Raw genomic sequence first — 25,165 nt, 5'->3', positions numbered from 1 at the left:
GAAGTTAAATGTTCATCTGTCGGTCTGTTTCTAATACAACTCTTTCGAAGAAGCCCCATTCTACTTTTCATTCGTCACATTCACTAGCCGGATAGAATTTTTCAGGAGCCACGTCTGGCTTTCAGGTAGTAGTTTGCCCATCATTGAATTATGACATTGCGAATAAATTTTTGACTATATTTAGGTGCAGTATGTACTGCTGTGCAATTGATAAATTAAAGTGACTAACGTATGCGACCTGTGTGTTTTCTATTTCGCCTTGATGATGTTTATATATATATATATATATATATATATATATATATATATATATATATATATATATTAAATTACTCATGAGTAAACCCCAAAAATGGATAAGAAGACAGTGTTTCTTTATCAATAAGTAAATTATTTTACTTGGTTTCTCATTTTATTGATGTTGTTTATTGATGATGATGTTTACTTATACATGTTTGTAATACATGTTTACTTTATGTTTCGAAAACAGAAGGAAAAGAAAAGAAAAGAAAGATAAATACAGTGTAAAGAAAAAATGTCGTTTTTTAAAGGCTAAATTTGACAAATAATTGTTTTAGCGACTGTCTACCGACTTTAGGAGCTAAATTTAGCGACATTTTGCCAATATGTGTTGGCAACAGTGGTTCCAGTTCAGTATTCATTTGTTTTGTTTTGGATAGACGAATCTCGAATGTAAATTAGTACAGTTACCTGCAATTTCAATTTCAGTTCCAATTAACAGCATTAGAGTAAATAAAGTGATAAAGCAATAGAAAGAAGAGAAAATCAGTGATGGACCCAGTATTGCTTCAAAAGCAAGTTCGTGACAATGCAGATGAGTTAAGATCATTCTTAAATGATCTTAGTAGTTGGGAATCTGAAATGAAAAGGAAAGATAATGAAATACGAAATATCTCTGACAAATCAGAAGTAAGTTAAGTAAATAATATTTAGCACTCCATTTAATTTACAATATGATAGATAAATGTCATAATAATAGTATGTAAGAATCAGTTTATATTACGGTACTTCAAGGGTGCAGGTGTATTTTACGGACCCATACATAAACTATTACGAGTAAAGCGTTGTGCATTATAAATGTTTTTCACAATTATTATAGATCTCCATGAGAGCTATAATTTTCGCGATATGACTTATGGAACTTCAGATAATTGCTACTGAAGTGGCAATAAAAGGGTTATGTTTAGCAAAATCTCAAATGTTAATTAGTATCTGCAATTTCAATTTCAGTTCCAATTTACAATTCGTGAAAAACACAAAATTTACAGGAGAAATGGATGATGCAAGTAATAGTATACATGAGAACCCCCTGATCTGCGTTTCTTCTGTGTTCTATTACCACTTCTACATGAAACACCATAAATTTTCTACGTAGTGCAATAGTAAGAAGTATCCATGTGCACAAGACATGCGATATGCATTAAATCCCCCCCCCCCACACACACAGTCATAGATAAAGTACAAGGGCACTACACATGCAGATATAAAGTACAGGTACGTTCTTTTTTATTTTCGTATCAGTCGATAAGTAAATAAAAGTCGCTTTGTAAGTTCGTACATACTCAATGAATAATCCCTAAAAGTATGAGCGTCCTGCTCCTCCGGGAACTGATGCAGCTTCATGTATACTATATCCTTAAATTATTTATTTTTTTGGGGAGGGGGAGAAAATTATGCTGTTACCCTACACTAACATAATGTAACAAACTAACCTAATATTAAAAGCGAAATTCGGATGGCATTTAGTATCTGCCCCAACTCTTTAATTTGTCTATTTGGTAAGAGTACACTTTATGTCGAACATTCATTGAAACCGATTCCTCGGAACAGTTCAAAGATCAATTCCCAAAAATTGTACCATCAATCGAAGCAATCGAAAAGTAAATTGTGGACAAGTTTTGCAGATCCCCTAATTAGCAATCGTAATGGGAGTACCAAACGCAATAGTAAAAAAAAAAAAAATGTCAAAGATAATAATGTCTCAACACTAATGATCCCACACAAATTGTAATAAAAGTAAAGAGAAAAAGAAAATACTTACATAATTTTCTTCCGATGTCTACTGTTTGTAAAAGGGTAACCAGAGATTCAAATATTATTTAGTAAGCAAGAAGAGCAAGAAGTATGTCTCCTATTTTGATTATCTCATTTCAAACAACAACTTTATACAACTTACACTCCTAATGTGTTTGTGCCGCGTCTTCATGTTTACATGAAAAAGGTACTAAAAATCACTGAAATTTACACCAATCTTTTGCACAAGCCATATCATGCTCTCTCATAAATGTCGCCAAGTAAATTTCTGCTTCCTTTACCTTGTTTCAATTCATTTTCAAGAAAGAAAGAGATCTTACAGAGTGTATCCTTCATTGTGTTAAGATTTTGTAGTTTTTTTTTTTTTAAGGGGGGGAGGGGCTGGAGATGTTTTTCTATGTTGCCTTTTCGTAACATAACGTCACGCTACATGCCAAACATCTACACTTTTCACTATTAACCTCCACCGGCTTAACCCTTAAAGTATTTCTGTTACCATATGGCAACATTGGTTTCTTAGAAGCTAAATATATAGTTCTGATGTTTCATGCCCGTTACGTCGGTCTACAACCTTTCAAGAGCTGCCACCGTACGTCAAAAATTTGTAGCTTCCACAGTGGCTGAACTGTAGCTTTTAGCTGTTCGGGGGGAAGAGGGCAAAAGAGGTAATATAATTTATTAATTATTATTATTATTATTTACTATGAATTGATTAACTTTTTGAGTGGAGTGGTCACAATGACAACAAGAATCAAGAAGCAACACTTATAACATATCAGTAATGATTAATAGATTGTTGAAAGCGATTTGAATACGAGTGTTTCCATATGGTCACATTGTGAAATAGGAGATGCCGATTGATGTGATGTAGGAAAGAGTATACTGTTATTGTTTCTTGACGCATACACATACATATACATACATACATATTTTATATGTATATAAAAGTAAAATCTCCAATTCTACATTTTCAATTGTTTTCTTCGGACGATCTTATACATAACATAGTGCACCAGTCACACCTACATTCTGTTCAGCAGACTCTTCGATCAACTGCACTTTGAACAAGATGAAAGATTTTATAGCTATTATGCTATACCCGATAGCAGAACTTTCTTTGACTTTCTGCGATGAGGTTTTGTAAGTCAAAACTTTTCTGCAGGAATTCCAAAATAAATGAAGATGATACTATCATATTTTTATTACAGCGTTACATGGCAATTATTCTGCACAGGCGCGGGAGATTTTCTACGATCACATCGCAGATCGCGGCATGTTCTGCTATGGGGATGCTATATATGGGAATTATGAGTACTTCATCTTACAAAGATTACTGGGCTAATGGCTCTTGGGTTCCGCAAGTAGCTGATGTTATGCCACTAAATAGGTTCATAAGGATAAGACGTTACATACATTTCATTGACAATTCACTTGCAACAGATAACAATGACAGCTTTCATAAGATCCGCCCACTTTTAGATAAAATAGCTGAAGTATGAAGATTTTTGCCACCGGCTACGAAACTATGATTGCATATAAGGGAAAGAAAGCAGAAATTTGAGGGAATACATTGCCACAAAACTTAATAAAATGAGGGTTTAAGTTTTTTGTTTTACCTGACAGTACTGGTATTGTACACGACTTTATTCCTTATATGGAGGAAAACCACTTTTGAAGAAGTGGCTCTCACAGATGACGAGAAAAATTTAGAGTTGCTGGTACAGTGGTGATAGCTCTCTTGAAGTGTAAGTCTGATCAAGAACAGTTCAGTGTGTATTTCTATCACTATTTTTCAAGCATCCCATTGATGGTTTATCTGAAGGGAAACGTGAATGTACGCTCAGACTTGCAGGATGCCCCCTTTTGGATGATAAGACTGAAAAAGGAAGGGACGGGTGCGTATTACTATCGGAACAATGAAAATGATGTCATTGTTGTGAAATGGATTCATAATATTAATAAGTGCGTAACAATAGCAGGAACATCCTGCGATGTAGAACCTGTGACAAGCACCAAAAGGTGTGACAGTAAAAAAAAAAAAAAAGAAAAAGAAAAAAGAAAAAGAAAAAAATTAATGTGCCTTGACCAGCTATCGTCAAAGAATACAATAGCCATAGAAGTAGTGTAGGTGTATCAGATATGATTGTGGAACAACATAAGACCCCGTCAAACTCTAAACGGTGGTACTTCCCAATATTTTCATACCTCCTTGACTTGTCCGTATCCAATGCATGGCTGTTGTATAGAAAGGACAATAACGCGGGTTTGGACACCAAAGAAATGACTGTCAAAGAATTCCGAAAACAGATCGTAAGTTTTATGTAATGCAGGAAGATCAAAGTGTGGTAGACCATCACAAGATATTGAAATGTAAAATGTGATATCTTGTGATGTGTTTCACAAAATGACAGAAGTAAAAGATTATTTTATCCGTCTCCATGTAAGACTGATGTGCGAATGATCGAATGAATGTAAACTAATTTCCTGTAATCTAAAAATATAATGTAAGTTTGCCTTGGTATAAGAAATTTGATATAATACTAGTACTGTATATTTGGTTTCTGCAACAATGCATATAGAAATATATTTTCTCAATTGTTTGAATCAATCACAACTAATAGTGCCAATAAACGCCATAAAATAAACAATTTTACCTAAGTTTCCATATATCTGAATGTATTCATACATATGACCTTTTAAGTTACAATGTTACTGGACACAATTTCTAAAAATAGAACATCGACAACAATGAGCAAAATTTTCATTATTTCCAGCTCAGTAGACAGCTTAGTATATCAGTGAAAAAATTTTCATCCAACTTTTACAGGGTCTGTGACTGTTTTTTTTAAGCAGCCCTGTTGTTTTTATGCGATACATTTGGATGTGTCTTTTAACGCCCCAAATCGTAATAGGATTGTTGATCTGCATGGTGAAAAGAATTTGGGATGCCATAACGCTTCTCAAGTGAACATGGAAGTGAAAGTACCAAAGAATTGCGATTATCTGAAGTTACAAAAATCGAATCACGAAATTTGTTGCACCATTTTGTTTCTTTCATCGAGATGTATAATAATCGTGAAAAATACTTGTGATGCAACAACGATTCACCTCAACAACTCATTGCATATATAGGGTAAATGTATCAGTAGTTGGCCATTTAAGGAGATTTTCAACTTTGTTAAAGTATAAAAAATTCATTTTTTACTAATAACTTATGCCATTACAAAGAGCAGCGTTTAAATTTTACATTTGTGTAGCTCACATAGAAAATCTTTTATAAATAATTACACAGGTAAAAGGAAATACCAGAAAACTTTAAAATAACCAGTAGTCAGCCTATGAAAACCAAGGTCAGCCAATTACTTTAACCAGTATACATCCATACTATAGAATTGGCTTTTTTAATGGAATTAAAGAGACCAATTCCCCAGTTAGGACCAGTTAAAGAGACCAGAATTAAGGGACAAATATGTTGCACTTAAAGTTCCTACAGAGAAAAGCTATGTGGAAAATCTACTGCGATACAGGAGAAAAGACTTCTTGTACTTACCATAAACTAAGAGATAAGTGCCTCGGCCTAGACTGGCCTATTTAAAACTAATGTATAGGCCTATTTATATTTACATTGATATTTATATTTAGCTATGACATTAATCCTTTAATATGAAGTTCATTAAGCACATTCAGGACACACAAACATTTGTTGAGTAGCTTCTTCGTACGATAATTGACTGAGGCACGTGCATTTCAAGTGGTACCAGTGATCACAAATTCACACCCAATATAATTCTCAATATCACTTATGAATTCTTCTTCATAGGCCTTCCACTTTACACGGCCGAACTACTAGTGCTACTTGGCTTGACAGTCTTTTTATTTCTGTTTGACTTTTGCAGATTTTCGTTTCTTTTTTATTCCCTGCCTTTTTTTATTTTAGACGTTCCTCTTCTATTTTTCTTTTCTTTTCATTCTTTAACATTTGATAATTTCTTCACTCTTGGGAGGATATCGCACTTGGAACTTTTTCTCTGGGCACATTTTTGGTAGTTTTGTTTTTGATTGGAGCTGGCCAGAAAAGATGCTGATCAAAGGTAGATGTTATGGAAGTGTTTGACGATGGTTCTCTGAATTTCTTCTGAGATCATATAGAGTTATTTATGGCACTACCAATTGTAGATACCGTAGCAGACATTTCACCTTTCATCGTTTCAGCATGTAACGTACCCTTTTACGGTACCTCGCATTGTTGTTATTGTTTTCCGTTGTTTTTATTTAAATGGCCCCTGTTTGGTGTAGTCGTGCCATTAGTTCAAATATGCATTTAATTTGTGTTGCGTGGTAGCTATTAACGTTAGTTATTGAAATGTTTCTTTTCTATTAATACAAGTCTCTGGGTGGCGAGGTTATTCAATAACTGCGCACTATATCCACATATAACTAATATTAATTACAAATAATTTCTAACATTACATCGGATCCTTTTAAATTTTCTACGTAAAAACGTATGATGAATGTGTGAACATGGTAACAGTAAAATTCTTATTAACTAAAACTTAATTATGATATTAATCGTAAACATTCCGCAGTCGAATAGTGGTGATTCGATTTCCACTGTCGAGTGCTGTTGAATTCTGGGTAAAGCGCCCAATATGGCGCTGGCCGGAGTTTTGATAAAGAAAGGTGGAGGCATTTCATTGGGTTATTTACGCTGGATGGAAAGGCGAAATTAGGTGATGTATATAAATATTTTGTTCTTAGCTTGAGGAATTATTCGTGTAGTTAAATATATCATATATATTAATACTTCATTAAGTTTTAAAATTTTAGGGAAGTAATTATGATAAAATGTTAGGTTTTACAATATGAAAATATTGTGTAGCCTGGGTTGTGTAATGGCCAGGTATTGCATGACGCTTCAGCATAGATGGTGGCCTAATATAGGCGACGCAGTCAGTCTCTCCGTAAAAAGTCAAAATTTGTTAAGCAGAAATTTGCGTGATTAGGCCAACCTTGATAAAATTCGTTTTCTTGGAACACCTTCAACACTTGAGATTAAAATAATTGGAGAGACTGACGTCTAAATTAAGTATTAACAAGTTTGTGGTGTGGCAGGTGGTTTGTTAGTTGTTAGTGGCAGCTGTATTTTTCTGGGATTCGCAATTTCATCTGTTGGTGTGAGGGCGAAGTCCGAAAGAGTGGAGGTGACACAAACAACGTGTCATAAGGTAAAACCTTTATTTATTTATTTGTCTTGAACTATCCAGACTGATGACAACAAGATCTATGATACCATTTGTGCGGTGAAACCTAAAACATTGGAAATTAACGACTGTTTACGAAATTTTTATCAGTACGTAACGATAGCATGACAACCATGTGCAAATAGGATCTCGTGTTGTGTCACGCATCTCATGGGATTATCGTAATACTTCCACTAATACTATTATTAAAATTTTAGTATGCATTCGGTACGGTTATAAACTTAGCTTCCGGTACAGATTTATAATTACATTATGTCCTTATGTAGTTTAAAAGGTTAGGTTAGTTCAATTATGCTCAACTTGTCGCTTTTCTTTTAATATGTTGATCCATAGAATAAAATGTTATGTTCGCAGTATAATCAGGAAAGTGCTAAACATTGTAGATGTATTTTTTTTTTCATATTCATTTGTATATATATATTGCTTGCTCATTAATATTGATAATCAATGTAGTCTTTGTTATGTTGTAAAAAAAATGTGACCCCATGGCATAGAAACAAATTTAGAATATGCTACAAACATATAATTTATGAAATGACTCCTAAGGAGGAATAATAATAATAATAATAATGTAGTATATAAAAGTGGGCACATATGCACTACGTGACGGAAGTGCACGGAACATATTTCTTCCTCATTTTTTTTTTTTTTTATTTATTTATTTCTTTCTGACACTTTCCTGAATCTCGAATGAAAAATGGATGGATTAATGAATAATTATAATTAACAGGATTGTTTCATTGAAGCGTAATAATCTACGTTGACCTGCCAAAGAAGCTACTAATAATGTATCATTTATATGTTTATCTTTTCTTCTTTGAACCGGCAAGCTATAGATATGTAAATCATGCTACAATAGTAAGAATGTTTATTGACATCTATGTATTGACCAAATGTAAGAACTGAAACAGTTCAAAGTCAAGATATTTGAAACCGAATTTATTGTGAGAATGATAATTCAAAATTTTTATATCAACCTTTCTAAGTTGTAATGCGATTTTTTTTTAGTCAGCCAATAAATAATAATTTCAATTTTGAATTTATGATTCCATTCCGGACAGTCATAGTAAAAATTTAGATTAGATGGTAATAGTAACGTAAATTGTAAGTTCATGTCTAACATGTGCTAGATGGCACATTTGCTAAGATCTCATTGACGGTCTACCACTTGACAAGAATCTGCGATTGCTTTTAAAACTCCGTTGCGCATGTAAATTAGAAATCGCTTTTCATTCTTTTTTTTTTTTTTTTTTTTTTTTGGACTTAGTATACGAAATTGGGTTAAGTTAGCCAAGCTACTGAATCTTTGAAATACATTTTTTTTTTTTTAATCTAAAATAAGAACGTTTGAAAATTGGCTTCATTCGGCCAGGATTTTATTTATTTTGATGTTATGGCATAACCAATGAAAAAGGTGTGTTTCAAAATTGGACGATCCAATCCAGGATTCTGCTTGGTATGTTTTCACTTTCTTTTAGGACGTGAAAACGTTGTTTCAAGCACAAGATGCCACAACGGATGTGTTGGTTTCCTGGTTTGAGTCAGAAGTAACATCTATTTCTGATATCGCAGATGTATTTGTAGGTTCTAGAAGGCCAATTGAGGAAATCTGGTATGTTCCAGGACTAAGATTATCGAAGATCTCACTAGCAAGAACTGATGTAGCAGATCGATCCTCTTCGGACAGAACAATAGCCATGTCTGTGTTCATTAGTGCAGTACAAGAAGACTCTTTGAATACAGTATCCTCAGCGCACCTGGTCACTGAGTCTATTCCAGTAGAAGATGTCTTTGGACTGGTTGAAAGAAACGCTGAATCACGCGTTAAACTGTTAGACATACAGTCAGCAGTCCTCTTAATTTCTTGAAGAAGACCTTCAACATTATTTGCATTTCAGAGCTGCCAGGTAGTCAGTCCTCTTTGTTTGGAATGCTTGAAATGACTCTATGACTCTTTAGTTTCCGTTGTCTGTCTTCAAGATAGGCTAACACACATCTGGGACAACATAGAAATTTACTTATAAAAAGATAAACCGCGTTTTTAATTAGGTTTTGATAGAAAGCAAATGTTTTACTATGAGAAAGTGTAGCTAGGCTATAAGGTGCTGAATGCGAAGCATGAGTTAGAATGTAAATATTTATGATTATTTTGGCAATCAGGCAACTCTAGGAACGGAACAGATAATAATAATAATAATAGTTAAAGAGCAGTTGCAACCTTGGAATGAATTAAAAACGTGCAGAAACGCGACATTGTGCGGAGTAATTTAAATTATCAAATCAATTAGATATTGATATCCCTGATTTCCTCATAGTTACCTTAGATTAAAAGACTAACCTATGATCAGGGTTAAAAAAATAAAAAACTTATTACCTGTCCTTTAAATTTTAAAGAAATAATTCAAACCAGCCATAAATCCTTAATCTTTTTTCCCTCAGTTCCAGGAAAATACAAGAATTAAAATGGCTGATATTATAATTGGATTATTCTTGCATGATGCAATTAGTGATCTCATAACAGCTAATATTTCATTAAATCGTTAGAAAAGTCTTTTACGTATTAGTTAAATGCCTCAGTGGTAGAAATGTGCATTTAAATTTCATGAATGATAGGTGACTGACTACTGGAGCATATGTATCCAGTAGTTGTCCGTTGAAAGTAATGGGAGGCTGACCACTGGAAAATATAATCAAGGGTCATTTCCAGTAGTCAGCCCCTGATGGCTGACTACCGGGAAACGATATCGAAAATGCAACTTGTAGGGAGCACCCCTTATTTCTACGCAATATCTTGTTTTGTATCAACGAACTACATACATTCATGCATCAAAGAAAGCAATAACTCGTACTATTTTACAATAATATAGTTTTAACTTAACTTTGAAGTAAAGCTTCTTCCTTATTTTTTTTTATTAACAAAAGGCTCACTTTGCTCACTTGCATCAGCAGACCTCAAACGATAATTTTTCTTTTCTGCTACGAGAAGTTGCACCAGGCCAGAACAAATGAGGTTGAATACTGAAGCTCTGATTTAGGTTTTAGTTGACTATTTGTTTGATAACAGGTTACCGCATGCATATTTAATTGCTTGTTACTGAAAAATGGCTGACTACTGGAGAAGGCTGACTTTAGGCACACTCATCCTATATCTTTTTCAGCTAATGTACCGGTACTCTCTGTACCTTATGCAGTCACTTTTTCGGGTGTGGATTTGCATTCTTTGGTGTAGATTCACTTTAAGAGGGCATTAGTGTGTATATTCCATAAATACTGTTTGCAGAAAACAGTAACCAACATATGCTAGGATAGCTACTTAGAAGCACAAATGCTTACTAACAAGGTCAAGGCAGGAGCGTAGCAGAAGATCTCTCCGAGGTGCGTCGCAGGCGCGTCAGGAACGATGGGTATACACAAATAAGTATAGCGCAAAACACTAAATACAAGAATTGAAATGGTTGATATTATAAATAGTGCGAGTATAGCGCGATAATTCATAAAAATAATTTGCATTATGAGTTGTATTATGTATTTGGGTTCTTGGTATTGGTTAAAAAGAGCTAAAAGTTGGGAAATCTTACTGTGAAGTCATTATAGTCTCTATAGTCTTTATGTCAAAACAAACTTTATAAAAAACGATGAGTGTATCACTATGGGGTTCTGGGGTAAGGTGACGTGAGAACTACGATTACTATATTTAGGGAAGTATCGCTTACCGCATTTCAAAGACTTTATTGTCGCAAACAGTTCTTAAAATGTGTCGGTATAGATTGTGACGTGATCAGTGCCTGCATCGTTTGGACTCCTGAGGATTAGGTATAAGAAGATGAAAATGGTAAAGCTAACAGTGCACGTCAAGTTTGGGCACACTACTTGAAATACTTGTTGAAAAATTATAATTCTTTCACTGATTTTCGTATTTTCCTCCAAAAGATTTGTGCTGGGCGACATGACAGTATCAAACTTAACATATGTAAATGAAGTACAAGGAAGCCACTAATATTAGTTGTTGAAAAGTTACAATTCTTTCAAGATTTGCGTATGAATACAGCGTCCAATATGTGGCATAAAAACTACAATGCAAAAAGCACAAAACAACATGTGCAGGGTGGCCACTAAAAATAAGTGCGAGGTGGGGCAGAGAGAAGCTGGTGAACCACACGATAGTGCGGGGATACATTCGGGAGCAGGCGCATTAATAACTGTCGGTGTACGTGTAAGCGAAGGTAGTGAAAACATGCAGGTTTTCGCAGTAATACGAGTCCCTATAGCACTTTCAGTGATTTCACACTAGCAACGCTATACCTGTAAACATAACAATTTAGCTTTTGTAAATTGTTCAGAAATACTCCACCGGCAGAAAATAATGTATAATACAGTCATCTCTTATATGCACTCGCTGATTTTTAACCGTCGTAAAGCACTTGTAATGATTCTACACTATAGTAACCCTGCACTTGTCAACGTGAAATACAGCTTTATTACTTTATATTTAATTCTGACGCCTGCAGAAATAAATTCCTTATAAACATGCCTTTCCATGCAAAGTATTGACTTTTATCCGTAAATTTTGCAAAATGTGTGCATAGAATTGACCAGCATCTAGCTAACTATTGGAAATTATTGTGTCCCAAAGGAAATTTTACGTAAAAATTAAAGGTGCCACGGTGGGGTTCTGGGGTGTTATGGGGTAGGAAAAACTACAATAAATGCATGGAGTGAAACGATTCTCATGTCATATGAAAGAGTACGTGAAGTTGAATAACAGTGGAGGTTCGAAGTTAATATTGCAAATAGTTACTGAGATGTACTATTATATATATTCTTGTAACGCCATAATTGTGTGCATTATTTGGACTCCTGGGGATTCAGCTTAAGGAGGTGAAAATTAAAAAAGCTAATCATTGAACTTCCCGCGCATGTCTCAAATCAAATTTTATATGAAGATCAAGGGATGTCGTAATAGACGCAAAGAATCAGCTTTCACATATATAATAAAGCAGGTAGAGTTGGTTAATTTAGTGAAACCAGACTTTAGTACAAGGTAACCTAAAGAGTTCTTACCGTTTTTGACGTCCCATGAATCTTGCGCTCACAGGGAGGAAACGACGCACGTGTCAATAGGTGAACGTATTGATGGTTGAATGTGGTATTGTAAAAAGCCAAAATAAGATAATAAAACCATGGTAGATGGATCAAAACACTTGTAATTAGTAAATCACGTGTAAAAGAAACTTAAATTAAATAGAAAAGCAAAGTAGGTTATTACTTAATTGCACATAAATCGTATTCGGATATGAATATATATATACTAAACGCAGAAATAATAACCACTCCATTACTGTGCAGTCGAATATGGAGTGATGACCGTTATACTGGATTGTTGAACTTTAGATTCTTATATGCTCGTTCTGTTCCACAAATTATGCACTTCTACGTCAGATTTTCTTGTATTGCACTGGCGTGTCCTTGACGTACAAGAATTCAGTTCTCTGGTCAGATTAATTTAGCTTTCCTTATATTTATGACCCATCTCTAGTACTAAAACAAAATATGTATTACATGGCGCTTTAATTCCTTCTGTCCATTTGTCTGACTTTCTGACATCTTTACTTGTTTCAGATAAGTTTTTCACCTTTATTTCTTCAGTTCTTATCAAACGTTTAACGTAAACAACAACTTAAGGAACTAAACTGACGCATGACTACAAATATTAACGTGGACTGATCTTTGTGTACGTCTGTCATATAGTAATTGCCGAAATTTTCAATAGCAACTGCCATTTTCATTAGCGACGTTCCACGTGGTATAAAAATGTCGAAAAGAAACCAACCTTTCTTCTATCCGTATCCAAATACCTCGATATTATCAGGAACGAGAGTTTCATTCTTAAATATTTGAACTTTCACAAGGCCATTCTCAAACTTTTCTTGGTATTAGTTCAAACTTTAATGAATTGTACAAATTTACGTTGTGAGTATAAACAGTGCTATTCTTATTTGTAAATAAAATGATGCATTTAATAAGTGTTGTATTTCTTCGGGTTGTCATTTTCACAGACTAATACTCCATTCTCTCATTTTTCACATTATACAATACTTTCTTTAGTTATTGTACACAACACACTAATGGGAATTCCTTTATAATAATGTCTTCGTGCTTTTACCTATGTTTCTGTAAAATAACGAATATTATTTAATGTAAACATTGTTACCTTATTGTTAAATGTCCAACGACTGAGCACCTTAAATGTCCACCAATGTTAAATTATTTCTGCGAACTGTCTGTAAGGATTCAAAGAGAAAATCGCCTATAATAACTGCACTATTGTTTGCATTTTGGTTGTTAAAAAATCTATTAATAGACCAGAATGCAAAGTGTCTAATTTTTCCAGTAAATCTAAAAATAAATAATCCTCTTCACAAGCTTGTAATTAATCCGTTAAAGAAACCAACGTTTAAATTAAAAAGGTCAATGTTTCGGTAAGTTTTAATTTAATCCATTAAATTTTTCAGGGGTTAACATTTAATTGATGATCGTTAAAAACTCGTAAAGGTTAAAAAATAATCGTTAATTTCTTTCTCAGAAACAATTTGAAGTGAATATTTCTGATTTTTATAGTTTAATTTCACTGTTTATTAATTACCAGTTTTGTTTGAAAAAGTACAATTCTCAGTGCATAATAATTAAAATATTGTCAATTTTAATCATTTAAATTTAACAGTTACTTTTCTCTGATATTAATTTTTAATGTAAACAGTTACATTTTCACAGGCTTAATTTTTAATTTCAATCCGTTAAAATTTTTATTAATTTTACTAACTATACCTCTACGTAATATAATTTCCATAACTTGCCCAGTTTTTGTGTTATTGCAAATGCCGCAGTTATTTTATTCCTTCTATTCTAGGACCTTCCACCAGTGCGCAGTAAGATTAGAAAGAAAGAGGAAGCTAAATCAGAAGAAAAGGAAACTCCGCCTTCTGAGAAACCAAAACGAATTTCAGCCAACGATTACTCAGCGTGGGAGAAATTTGATGTGGTAAGTAGTTTTATACAAGAAAAAGCTTCAAAATATTTGTCCAAAGTCGAAACCTAGATTAGGTTTAGTAGGTGTATTAGAGAGCACTTTGCGAAACTAAACATTTATGTTTGCGAATCATTTCGTAAAAGTTCTCAAAGAAGAAGTTGAATATATATGCTGGAAATCTTGATACCGGCCGTACCTTGGCTTCTGAAATGTATTACATAGATTGGATATGGTTCGTGAACATTAATATTTACATAAAACTTGTACTAGTTCCTGTATATTTACTAGTACATATTTAATGAAACATTCTCTCGCCTTGCACCGCAGCTAAATAAAACGCAATAACTGCGGGTGCAAGGTGAGTATTTTTTCTTAGTTCCTGTATATTTTATCGAATTATTTAAACTTACTTACTTACTTACTGGTCGGCGCTACAGCCCTTGAAGGGCCTTGGCCTCCCTAACCACTCTCCTCCATTCTTCTCGATTCTCTGCCTTTCTTCTCCAGCCTCTAATTCCTAATTTCTTTACATCCTCTTCTATGTCGTCTATCCATCTTTTCCTGGGCCTGCCTCTTCTCTTTCGACCGTCTGGTTTCCCTACAAACACTTATCATATAAAACTTCAGAAACTGATTTACAGACTTCTATCGGCCTACAGTTTTAATCTTTGTAGATTATAACCTATGAGCCTAATACAATGATTTGTAGACTTCTGTCAGCCTACAGCTTTAATCTGTGTAGATTATAAACTATGAGCCTAATACAAGTATTTATAGACTTCTATCAGCCTGCAGTTTTAATCTGTATAGATTATAAACTATGAGCCTAATACAAGTATTTATAGACTTCTATCAGCCTACAGTTTTAATCTGTGTAGATTATAAACTATGAGCCTAATACAAGTATTTATAGACTTCTATCAGCCTACAGTTTTAATCTGTGTAGATTATAAACTATGAGCCTAATACAAGTATTTATAGACTTCTATCAGCCTACAGTTTTAATCTGTGTAGATTATAAACTATGAGCCTAATACAAGTATTTATAGACTTCTATCAGCCTGCAGTTTTAATCTGTGTAGATTATAAACTATGAGCCTAATACAAGTATTTATAGACTTCTATCAGCCTACAGTTTTAATCTGTGTAGATTATAAACTATGAACCTAATACAAGTATTTATAGACTTCTATCAGCCTACAGTTTTAATCTGTGTAGATTATAAACTATGAGCCTAATACAATGATTTATAGACTTCTATCAGCCTGCAGTTTTAATCTATGTAGATTATAAACTATGAGCCTAATACAAAATTAGTTTGAATGATAATTTTACGGGACATTAATTTGTTTGACTTGGCACAGACTTCAGTTTTTTATGGATAGTGGTAATTAATTATTTTCAGCTTTCAAGCTCTTGTTATTTTCTACTTTTTAGCACTTTAGTTGAAGTCGGTTTTTAAGTTGTTATTGTGGAGACATTTTGGACGATTTACAAAATTACAACTCCTAAATCAGAGAATATGATAAAGTATGACACATAAGGGTCGTTCAAGGTTGACCGGGACTTTTATTTCTTCAAAGGAAACAGATAGCACAAGAAGCACCAAACTATGTCAGTGTTTCAAAGTATTCTCCGTGCGCGTCGAGGCACCTTTGCCATCGTTGTGGCAACTCCCTGATCCCTTTGGCGTAGAAAGAACTTGGTTGTTGTTGTAGCCTCTGGAGGACATTGTTCCGCAGTGCTTCATCTGTCGTGAATTTCTTCCCTCCCAGATGGTCTTTAAAGGGTGAAAACAAATGATAAGCACTGGGGGCTAAATCTGGACTGTAGAGGGGATGAGGCACAGCTTCCCAGCGCATTTCGGCCAGAGTTGTTGTCACATTGGCCGTGTGAAGGTGGGCATTGTCATGGAGAAGAATGACATTTCCAGACAACATCCCAGGTCTTTTCTTGCGAATGGACTTTGTACAGTACCACTCAACAATGTGCAATAATACTGGGCATTAGTTGTGCTCAATACGTGTGATATTCACTGGTGTGACTGCAGTCGGGCGAATGTGTCCATGCGCTTCATTTGTCACCAGCTCCCATCCATCGCGAAACTATTCACACCATTCGTACACCCTTGTACGATTACACACCGCTGCTCCACAGCCATAGACACACTGCTTGCCGCCATGTTCGCTGCAACTGCTGCGCATGCGCCAAATACGTCATGCTGGGCGCTAGTTATTCGACAAGGAAAACATTACGTCACCAGCAAGTTTCATTATGATCCGGCTATTCATCGATTATTTATGTACGAAAATCCCGGTCAGCCGTTTACGAGCCCTGCACATCAACTTCTTTTAGCATCGGCCGTTACTCAATTGACAAAATACACTACATATGTAATCTGGTTGATATAAATAAAATGTTATTGTTTTCGATTAATAAAAGCTGAGTATCGAAACTAGAGACACACAAATGATATTTTCATATTTCCACTTCAAATTAATTGATTTCGGAATTTGATTTAAATCAGTAGTCTTCATTTTAAAATCAACTGATCTAAATCACTATACTCAGTTGTTACAGCCTGCTTTTCATCAATCTGTACCATTTAAATAATTATTCGTTTGAATATATTAACAAACCATTTTGTTATTCTCGTGGGTTAATGTCAGGGCTTGTATTTTGTAAAACTGTGCCATTAACGTAGATAGTGGTTAGAATGTAGGGCGTTGCTGTTTGTTTACCTTTGTATTAAAAAAAATACCGATTTGAATTATTACTTATTAGTAATGTAGATTACGGTATTTTAGTAAGGTAAAGTTGTATTGTTATTTATACCTAATAATATTCAGTTTTTCAGTTTCGTTTGATTTTTATAAGAGTAAATGGAGATTGAAATAAACGATATACTATAGGCATGCAGACGGCAACATAAATATTGATAACTGTGAATGAAAGTTAATTATAAATCAAATATATTTCTTAAAAACTTTGTATAAAAAGGAAGCTCCACGATAGGTGGCATTGAATAGGATATTTCAGTACATTGATTAAATCGTCGATATTTAATATCAAGTAAAAAAATAAGAGCTTACCTAGTATCAACGATATTATCATTGGAGGCTGCCATGGTGGACTACGTGAATGGAGATGATAAACAATTTTATATCGAACTATAGGTGTAATTGAAGGTTAGAAAAAAATGTTTTCTTTTAATGAGGAAGAAAATTTTGGCATAAAATAATAAAGAATTAGAATTTTATAAATTTACATTTAATAGTATATAGTTAATGAAATTCCGAGGGAGCCGAGAATACACGTAGTACTGTGACGTAATGTGAAGTTAAGTTGACGACGAGGATACAAACTGAACGAAATCACGTTACCTAACCATCTAAATTAATTCCCAAATTGGAAACTGGTATGTAACCTATCTAAAATATATATTAGAAGGAACCTTAGGTTTGGAGAAATAAATTGGTAATCGTGGATATACAGGTAACCTTATCGTTTACGAACTAGAGTGAAAAAAAAGGAAAGCATGCAAGTGAAGCCATTTTGGTGATTGGGACTGGTTTAGCATATTTGTGAAATTAACATTAATCAAACATTGAAACTTGGAACGAAATATTCATCCTAAGTATTCATGAGTGATTTCCTCAATAATGAACGCGATGTGTGAGTAGATTTTCAACAGTTCCGTCACATAAGACCAGGTAAGCTATAAAAGGGGATGTATTCTAAATTGTTCGTGATGCATGCATTAGGCCTATAAATGATACTCTGTGAGTGCTGTGGGCATGCTTTTAGTAGGTCGTTTATCATGTAACTTTCGAAACACATTCAAGCCACAGATGAATCCTTTGATAGATTAGTTGCCAATTGGGTTCTGATAATATCAATATACACTGAATAGTCAAATTTCTTATTCGGTTGAACACAGTGTCATTTAGCTATAATAGCCATTGTATAATAACGAGATAAAATGAGCATTTAAAACATCGTCGGTCGTTTACATATCTCATTTGCTACCTTATAATGCTGACTAGTCTGGAACATTTCTATGCTGAGCGTTTATCAACCTGTGTGAATCCTATAATTAATCTTGTTCGATAATTAATTTATATAATAGAAATGTTATTAATATTGATAAATATATACATCAATGATGCACCTGTTTCCATTGGCAGTGATAGTTAAGTCATTTGTGTATTTAGTTAGGCTAGGTAGATTAGATTAGATTAGCTAGAATAGGTTAGGTTTTGTATTTACTGATGTCATGTACATGTTACATTGTATTTAATGAATAAATATGCAAATAATGATGAAAATGAATAATAAGAGGCTTAGTTGCCAGTAAATGCTAATAATTATTAAATGTTGAGAAATAAAACTGGATATTTGAGATGAGTTTGAAATCAATATGGCTTGTGTGGATATAATAGAATAATTTACGGTAATAAGAATTTTTTTTTAAATCCTATTTCTAATTGTGTGATTGGAAATGACTGCCAAAGCTACATTACATGTGTATAATTGAAGGTGCATCAAGAGTAAGAATAAAACTAGTAATAATGAAGAAAAAAACTCAGCATAGAGTATACCATAGATTACAATAATTGTTTTTACTAACAATCCAGACTAGCTGTTTATGATTGCTCAAGCCCATTAGTTTGTTGAACTTCGAAAGAAATGAATAAGCATTTGTTCAACTTAAAAATAATTTTATTAAACTGATATATTAATGCAATCTATTAATACAAAAATGTTCATATAATAACTTATACAACAGATCATTGTGTCCAAAGTAGTAAATGGTAACGTGCCAATGGCTATTATGATGTTCCAGCGGTTTTATTGATACAGCCACAACTACATAGAATTCTACTTGTGTTATTTAACTGTTGTTAAAGCAAAAGGATGCAATAAAATTTAGTGGATTGGAAATTACTTATTTATTTTTTATGATCAGCAATAAATGGATTAATATTTAGATGTTATATAAATGATACAAAGCAAACATTTTATTTTCTTAAAAATCTAAAAAAACCTCTTGCTTGGAATGACACCACCACAAGAATCTGGAACATTCATAACCTGATAGAAGTATCAATTCCGTTGCGCTTAATAAATTATTTTCCTCTATTGATAATCCGTTGAACATCAATAATGATTTTGTTCCCCAAATTAACTCATTACTATTTTAGGTTTTTTTTTTAGTTTTAACAAATTGGCGACAGTTCAGCTTCAGGATTTATTTGATTTAGTTAAATAAGTTACGGCTTAAGTAGAAGCAGTGAAGTAAATAAGTGACATTGTTGGGGTGTGCATTTCTGGTAAGGGGTTTCTTAGAACCGTTAAGGAAGCAAATGAGGTTTATGGTTTTCTTGGTAGTTTCTTATCCCCTTTTAGTAGCTTACTTGAGATTGTGTGACGGACAAATATGTGATGAAATAATGTTTTTGGATTTTAGTGTTAGTGATGTTGAACCTAAAATTCATTTATGTTGTAATCGCAAAGAAGCACTTAACTCGGATGGATCTGTAGGGTGTGATAAATGTCGTCAATTCTTTCATGTGACTTGTATAGAGCTGTCAAAGGAAGAAATTGAATTAATGAAACAAAACGATGGTAATTGGATGTGTCATGCTTGTATTACGAGTGCTGAAATAATTTAGAGTTCAAGTGACAGTGCTGAAAGCAGCGAAACAGGTTTAATAGCGAATGAAAGTTCTATGGGCTCCGGTCAAAATCATGGTGAGACAAATATGACTAGAAATAAGAATGCTGAAAAGGATGATGTTAGAGTTGAGCAATCTAAGGCTGGATGTGTTCAGAGACCTATACCTGAAATTGAGATTGGTGGGGGACCACTTCTTGAGAGCCTTAAGAGTTTGATGGAATCATTCCAACAGAAAATGATTAATTCAGTGAATTCAGTCAACTTGCGTATTGATGAAGTGAAATCAGATATTAAGTCGGTGAAAGCGGAAGTAAATTCAAACATTGACTCGATGAGATTTTCCATTTTAGATTTGGATAAGAAGGTATCGAATGAATTGTTAGCGGTTAAGTCGGAACTTCAATTGGTTAAAACTCAGTGGACTGAAAGTTTGGATGAATTAAAATCTAAATGCGCCGAAGATACCAAATGTGTGACAGAGGATTTAAATAAAACGAAAGATAACTTATTAAAGATAGAAAAAGAACTGAAGGATAATATAGGGTCAGTATCAGAAAATATGGAAACTAAAATAGGCTTGTTGACAGTTGATTTCTATAATTTGAAAGTAGATGTAAGTAATTTTAGAGAAACCTGTAAGATGAATTCAGATCGAATTAAAGATGAATGTAATCAATTGAAGGAGGCAAATGAGAGAATTACAAATAAGGTTAAACTATTAGAGCAGGATACAATTAGCACAATAAGAAAAAACTCGGAAATATGTATTGAAAGAGAAAGAAAGGTAGATAGGCTAGTGGAAGAAAAGCTACGGGAAGTACATGAACGATTGGAAAACTGTATTAGGGATAATGTTAATCAATTAGATGAAAAGGTTGAGAAATTTTTATCATGTCGGGATAGTCAGGAAAATCAAAAGATATTATTTGATAGAGATGCTCCATCTAGTAGTAAACATATCACTTCACAATTAGTGCCTATAATTAGTGATAAATTAATAAAATAAAAAGAGAAAGATAATGAATGTAAAACTCGTTTAAAAGAATTTAAGAGAGGATCAGATGAAGAAAGTAGCATATCGTCTTCAGCATCTACTTCGGATCGGAATGAAAATATTTCTGATAGCGTTCTGTTCAGTAATGATCCAAGTAGGAGTCGTAGTCGAAATCGTAAGAGTAAAGATAAACGAATTCATAGAGGAATTCGAGAAATTAGTACCGATGAAAATAGTTCATATAATAGTGTTCCGGTTGGTCGATATGGAGATTACATGCGAAATTTACATCATTTCCCCAAGTTTGATGGGAAAACTACAGGGTCCGCTAGGATTTTCCTAGATGACCTATTACAAACCATGAATATGTATAGACTTCGGGAAAAAGACAAGAGGTATATCGTATCTCGGTGTTTGGAGAAATCGGCAAAAACGTGGTATCGGAGTATTGAGAACCGAATTAAGAGTTTTAGGGATTTTCTAAAACTTTTTAAACTTCAATATATATCTCCGCAGGTAGAAAGAGCCCAAAAGCGCCGCCTTTATTCACTTAGGTATGACAGGTCCAAATTCTCTTCGCTGTCCGAGTTTGTTTGGGATATCATAGATACATATCATTCTGTGGTGAGTTCTCCATCGGACCAGGAACTAAAAGATTTAATTCTGGATTGTTTGCCCGCAGAGGAGGCAAAGATATTTAAGCTAGGGACGGTTAATACTGTTCAGGAATTGACTTTGAGACTGGAGGACATGGAGGGACATCCTTCCAATTTGGAAAGGCAAAATTTCAATTATTCAAATTGTCCAATAAAAAAACCCACTATCAGACAAACGGGAATTGAAAGAAACAAGAAATTTAAAACTGACAATGCAGTACAAACAGAACCTGTAATGATAGATAAGAAATTTGGTAAAGATAATTTTAAGAGTAATAATAGGAAAAATTTTGGACAGAATAAAAATCGTAATTTTTCGAACCGTAATAATTGGAATGGGAATAACAGATTTGGTTTTACTAGTGTGAACAATACTGGTCCGAATGGTGGACCCAATCCAGTTTCAGTGGCAGGTTATAGTGCGATTCCGCCACCATACTTACCTCAAAATATGTATGGAATCAAACCATCTTATGGTCCTTATCCTACTATTACGATGTATAATCCATCATTACCGGTACCTGTCATCACAACAGTAACTTCAGCATTAAATCCTCCGTATCCAGCGGTAGGTGTTAACACAGGTAATTCAAGCTGCTCGACGGCTGGAAATAACATGAGGGCGGAAAACATGATCAGCAGTCGCCCTTAGGGGAGGATGGCGTCTGCTTATCGGAACTTCTCTCCCCACAAAAAGAAAATATTTCAGATGAACAACATTCAAAATTTGAGGATGACTCGTTGAAATTTATTACTTGCTTTGTGTTAAGCGATGAAGGGAAAAATGATAATATTAATTTTGAAGTCTTTCCATCACCAACATTAGATTGTGAAGTAGGGGGAATGCATTTAAATTGTATCTTGGATACTGGAGCAGAGTTAAATCTTTTAAATTATAAAACGTGGGTAACTTTGCAAGCTTCTTTTCCGTCTGCTAAGCTTAAACCAGTGTCCAGAATACAATTGAGTGCGTTCGCAGGTAAAGACAATTTTCTAGTTAAAGGATCGATAGAATTAACTTTAAATATCCAAGGGCATCTATTTAATATTCCTGTCTTCGTGGTAAAAGATATGAAAGCGGATTTACTACTAGGATCACCGTTTTTTATGAAGTTTAATGTAATTCTAGATAGTAAAAGTAGACAATTGATAATGACAACTGAACAAGAAATAGTAATTTTAGACATATCTTATCCAAAAATATTGTTGGTGCAGTTAACACATAAGTACAATGAACCGTTATATGATTGTAATACATCGTCTACAGAGAATAAATACAGGAACTGTTCGCTATATTCAGAGAAAAATTTATTGTCCCAGGAAGTTAAGAATTACGGTGAAATCTCTGAAACTGAATTAAGAAATTACATTCAGGAACGTGAAGATTTAGATTTTGAAACTAAAACTAAATTGTTGCAATTACTAATTAAATATAAAAGCTTATTTTGCGAATACCCAAAACCAATTAAATGTAAACCTTACAAAATTGAACTAAGTGATAATGAACCGGTCATTGGAAAAATATATCCGATACCCCAGGCAATGCAGTCAGAGTTTGAATGTGCAATTAAGAAATGGTTACAGTTAGGGATCGCTAAAGAGAGTCCTAGTAGCTACCGCAATCCAATACACTGTGTGAGAAAATCGTCAGGAGGCGTGAGGCCTGTGATCGATTTGAGGCTGCTAAATAACAAAGTTATCTCACCAAAAATACAGGTAGAAGCGATTGGTGAAATACTCACCCGAATTTCTGGGGCAAAGATCTTCAGCTCAATGGATGCTACTATGGGCTATTATGGAGTTCGACTTGATCCAGAATCTTATAAGTGTACCAGTTTTATTTATTTAGGCCGACAGTATGTTCTATGTGTTTTACCTATGGGGTTAAAATCTAGTCCGAGCGTTTTCCACAATATAATGAACTCATATTTTGGACTGGACACTAGACATTTTGTAGTAATATACCTTGATGACGTGTTATGTTTTAGTCAGAATGTAGCTGATCATTTTATTCATTTGGAAGAAGTATTCAGAATTTTAGAATTGGGTAATTTTGCGTTAAACTTTAAGAAATGCAAATTCTTTCAAAAGGAAATTTTATTTTTAGGCCATGTCATAAATGGAATCGAAATAAAACCGAATCCAAAACAGAATGAAGTAATTAAAAATTTTCCACTACCCACTACTAAAAAGAGACTTAGGTCTTTTCTTGGTTTATTGTCATGGAGACGTAAATTTATTCCAAATTTTGCCGCATTGACATCACCTTTATTTAATCTCCTAAAGAAAACCAATAAATTTACTTTGACTCCCGAAATTATAGACTTATTCCAGCAGTTGCGCATCTTAATAAGTGAACCTCCAGCCTTAAGTCAACCGGATTTCGATAAAAATTTTCATTTATTCTCGGACGCTAGCTTACAAAATTTGGCAGGTTATTTAGCACAATACAATGATACAGGAGAATTATTAGTTATTGAATATGCTAGCAGGAAATTAAAATTATATGAAGTATCTTACTCAGTGTTTCAATTAGAATTATTGGCGGTTTTGTTCTTGTGTGAAAGATTTTCATATTATATTCTAGGTCGAAGAGTTACAGTTCACTGTGACAATAGTGCAGTTACATTTGCGTTCACGTTGCAAAATTTAGACCAAAGAACAACAAAAATTTTGTTAAAACTTCAACGATTTGACTTAAAATTTGAACATATAAAAGGAAAGAACAATGAAATAGCCGATATATTAAGTAGACATACTCCAGAAAGTAATGATGACTTAACTGAATATCATATAAATTTTGTTTTATATGATTCCAAAAATTGGTTTGATTATCATGAATTGGAAACTTTACAATCTTCGGATCCATATTGTAGACAATTACAACAAAAACTAAATATCACTCCCGATAATGAGAATATAAAATTGATACAGAATTTAATCTTTGTGAGAAGATCTAAACTACAACCTTGGTTGTTAGTAATTCCTGTTGACATAGTTGACAAAGTAATAGCAAATATTCATAACACAGGGCACTTTGGAGTAAATAAGTGTATAAAATTTGCGCGTTCTCTATTTTTTGGCGAAAACAAAAACAAACATTCACACGATACATTAAAAATTGTGAATTGTGTGCGCGTACAAAATTTTCCAATCAAATCCTGGCGCGAGAAGATCTTCACATAGAGGCAGAGAGGCCACACCAAAAATTATGTGTCGATATTGTAGGGAAACTCCCTTGCAGTTTCGGATACTATTTTGTTTTATCCGTTATTGACGTTTATAGTCGATTTGTATGTTACCTACCACTTAAAACGGCGACAGTCGCAGAAATCATTAGAGTCTTAGACAAAGATTATTTCTATCTTCTTCCATATCCGAGTCACCTTGTTTCGGATAAAGGTCCACAATTTCTTTCTGAGAAATGGAAGAACTATTGCATCGAGCACAATATCAAACATATCTTGACTACTCCTTATAACCCGAAAGGAA

General features: G+C 33.8%; 1 protein-coding gene across 1 annotated transcript in view; it reads left to right on the top strand.

Annotated features, from left to right (window-relative positions):
• Positions 1-659: 659 nt before the first annotated feature.
• Positions 660-25,165, top strand: part of LOC145673207 (RNA polymerase II-associated protein 3-like) — a 55,313-nt gene continuing 30,807 nt past the window's right edge. Inside the window, exons 1-2 of the mRNA XM_081742686.1 lie at positions 660-930; positions 14,224-14,355. Of these exons, the coding sequence (XP_081598812.1) occupies positions 793-930; positions 14,224-14,355 (270 nt within the window). The 5' untranslated portion in view covers positions 660-792. The remainder of the gene's footprint in view (positions 931-14,223; positions 14,356-25,165) is intronic.

This window comes from Thermobia domestica, chromosome 16, assembly GCF_964235325.1.
Source record: "Thermobia domestica chromosome 16, izTheDome1.hap1.1, whole genome shotgun sequence".
NCBI lineage: Eukaryota > Metazoa > Arthropoda > Insecta > Zygentoma > Lepismatidae > Thermobia > Thermobia domestica.
The sequence above is the reverse complement of the archived record's forward strand: the minus strand, read 5'-3'. Positions and strand labels throughout refer to the sequence as shown.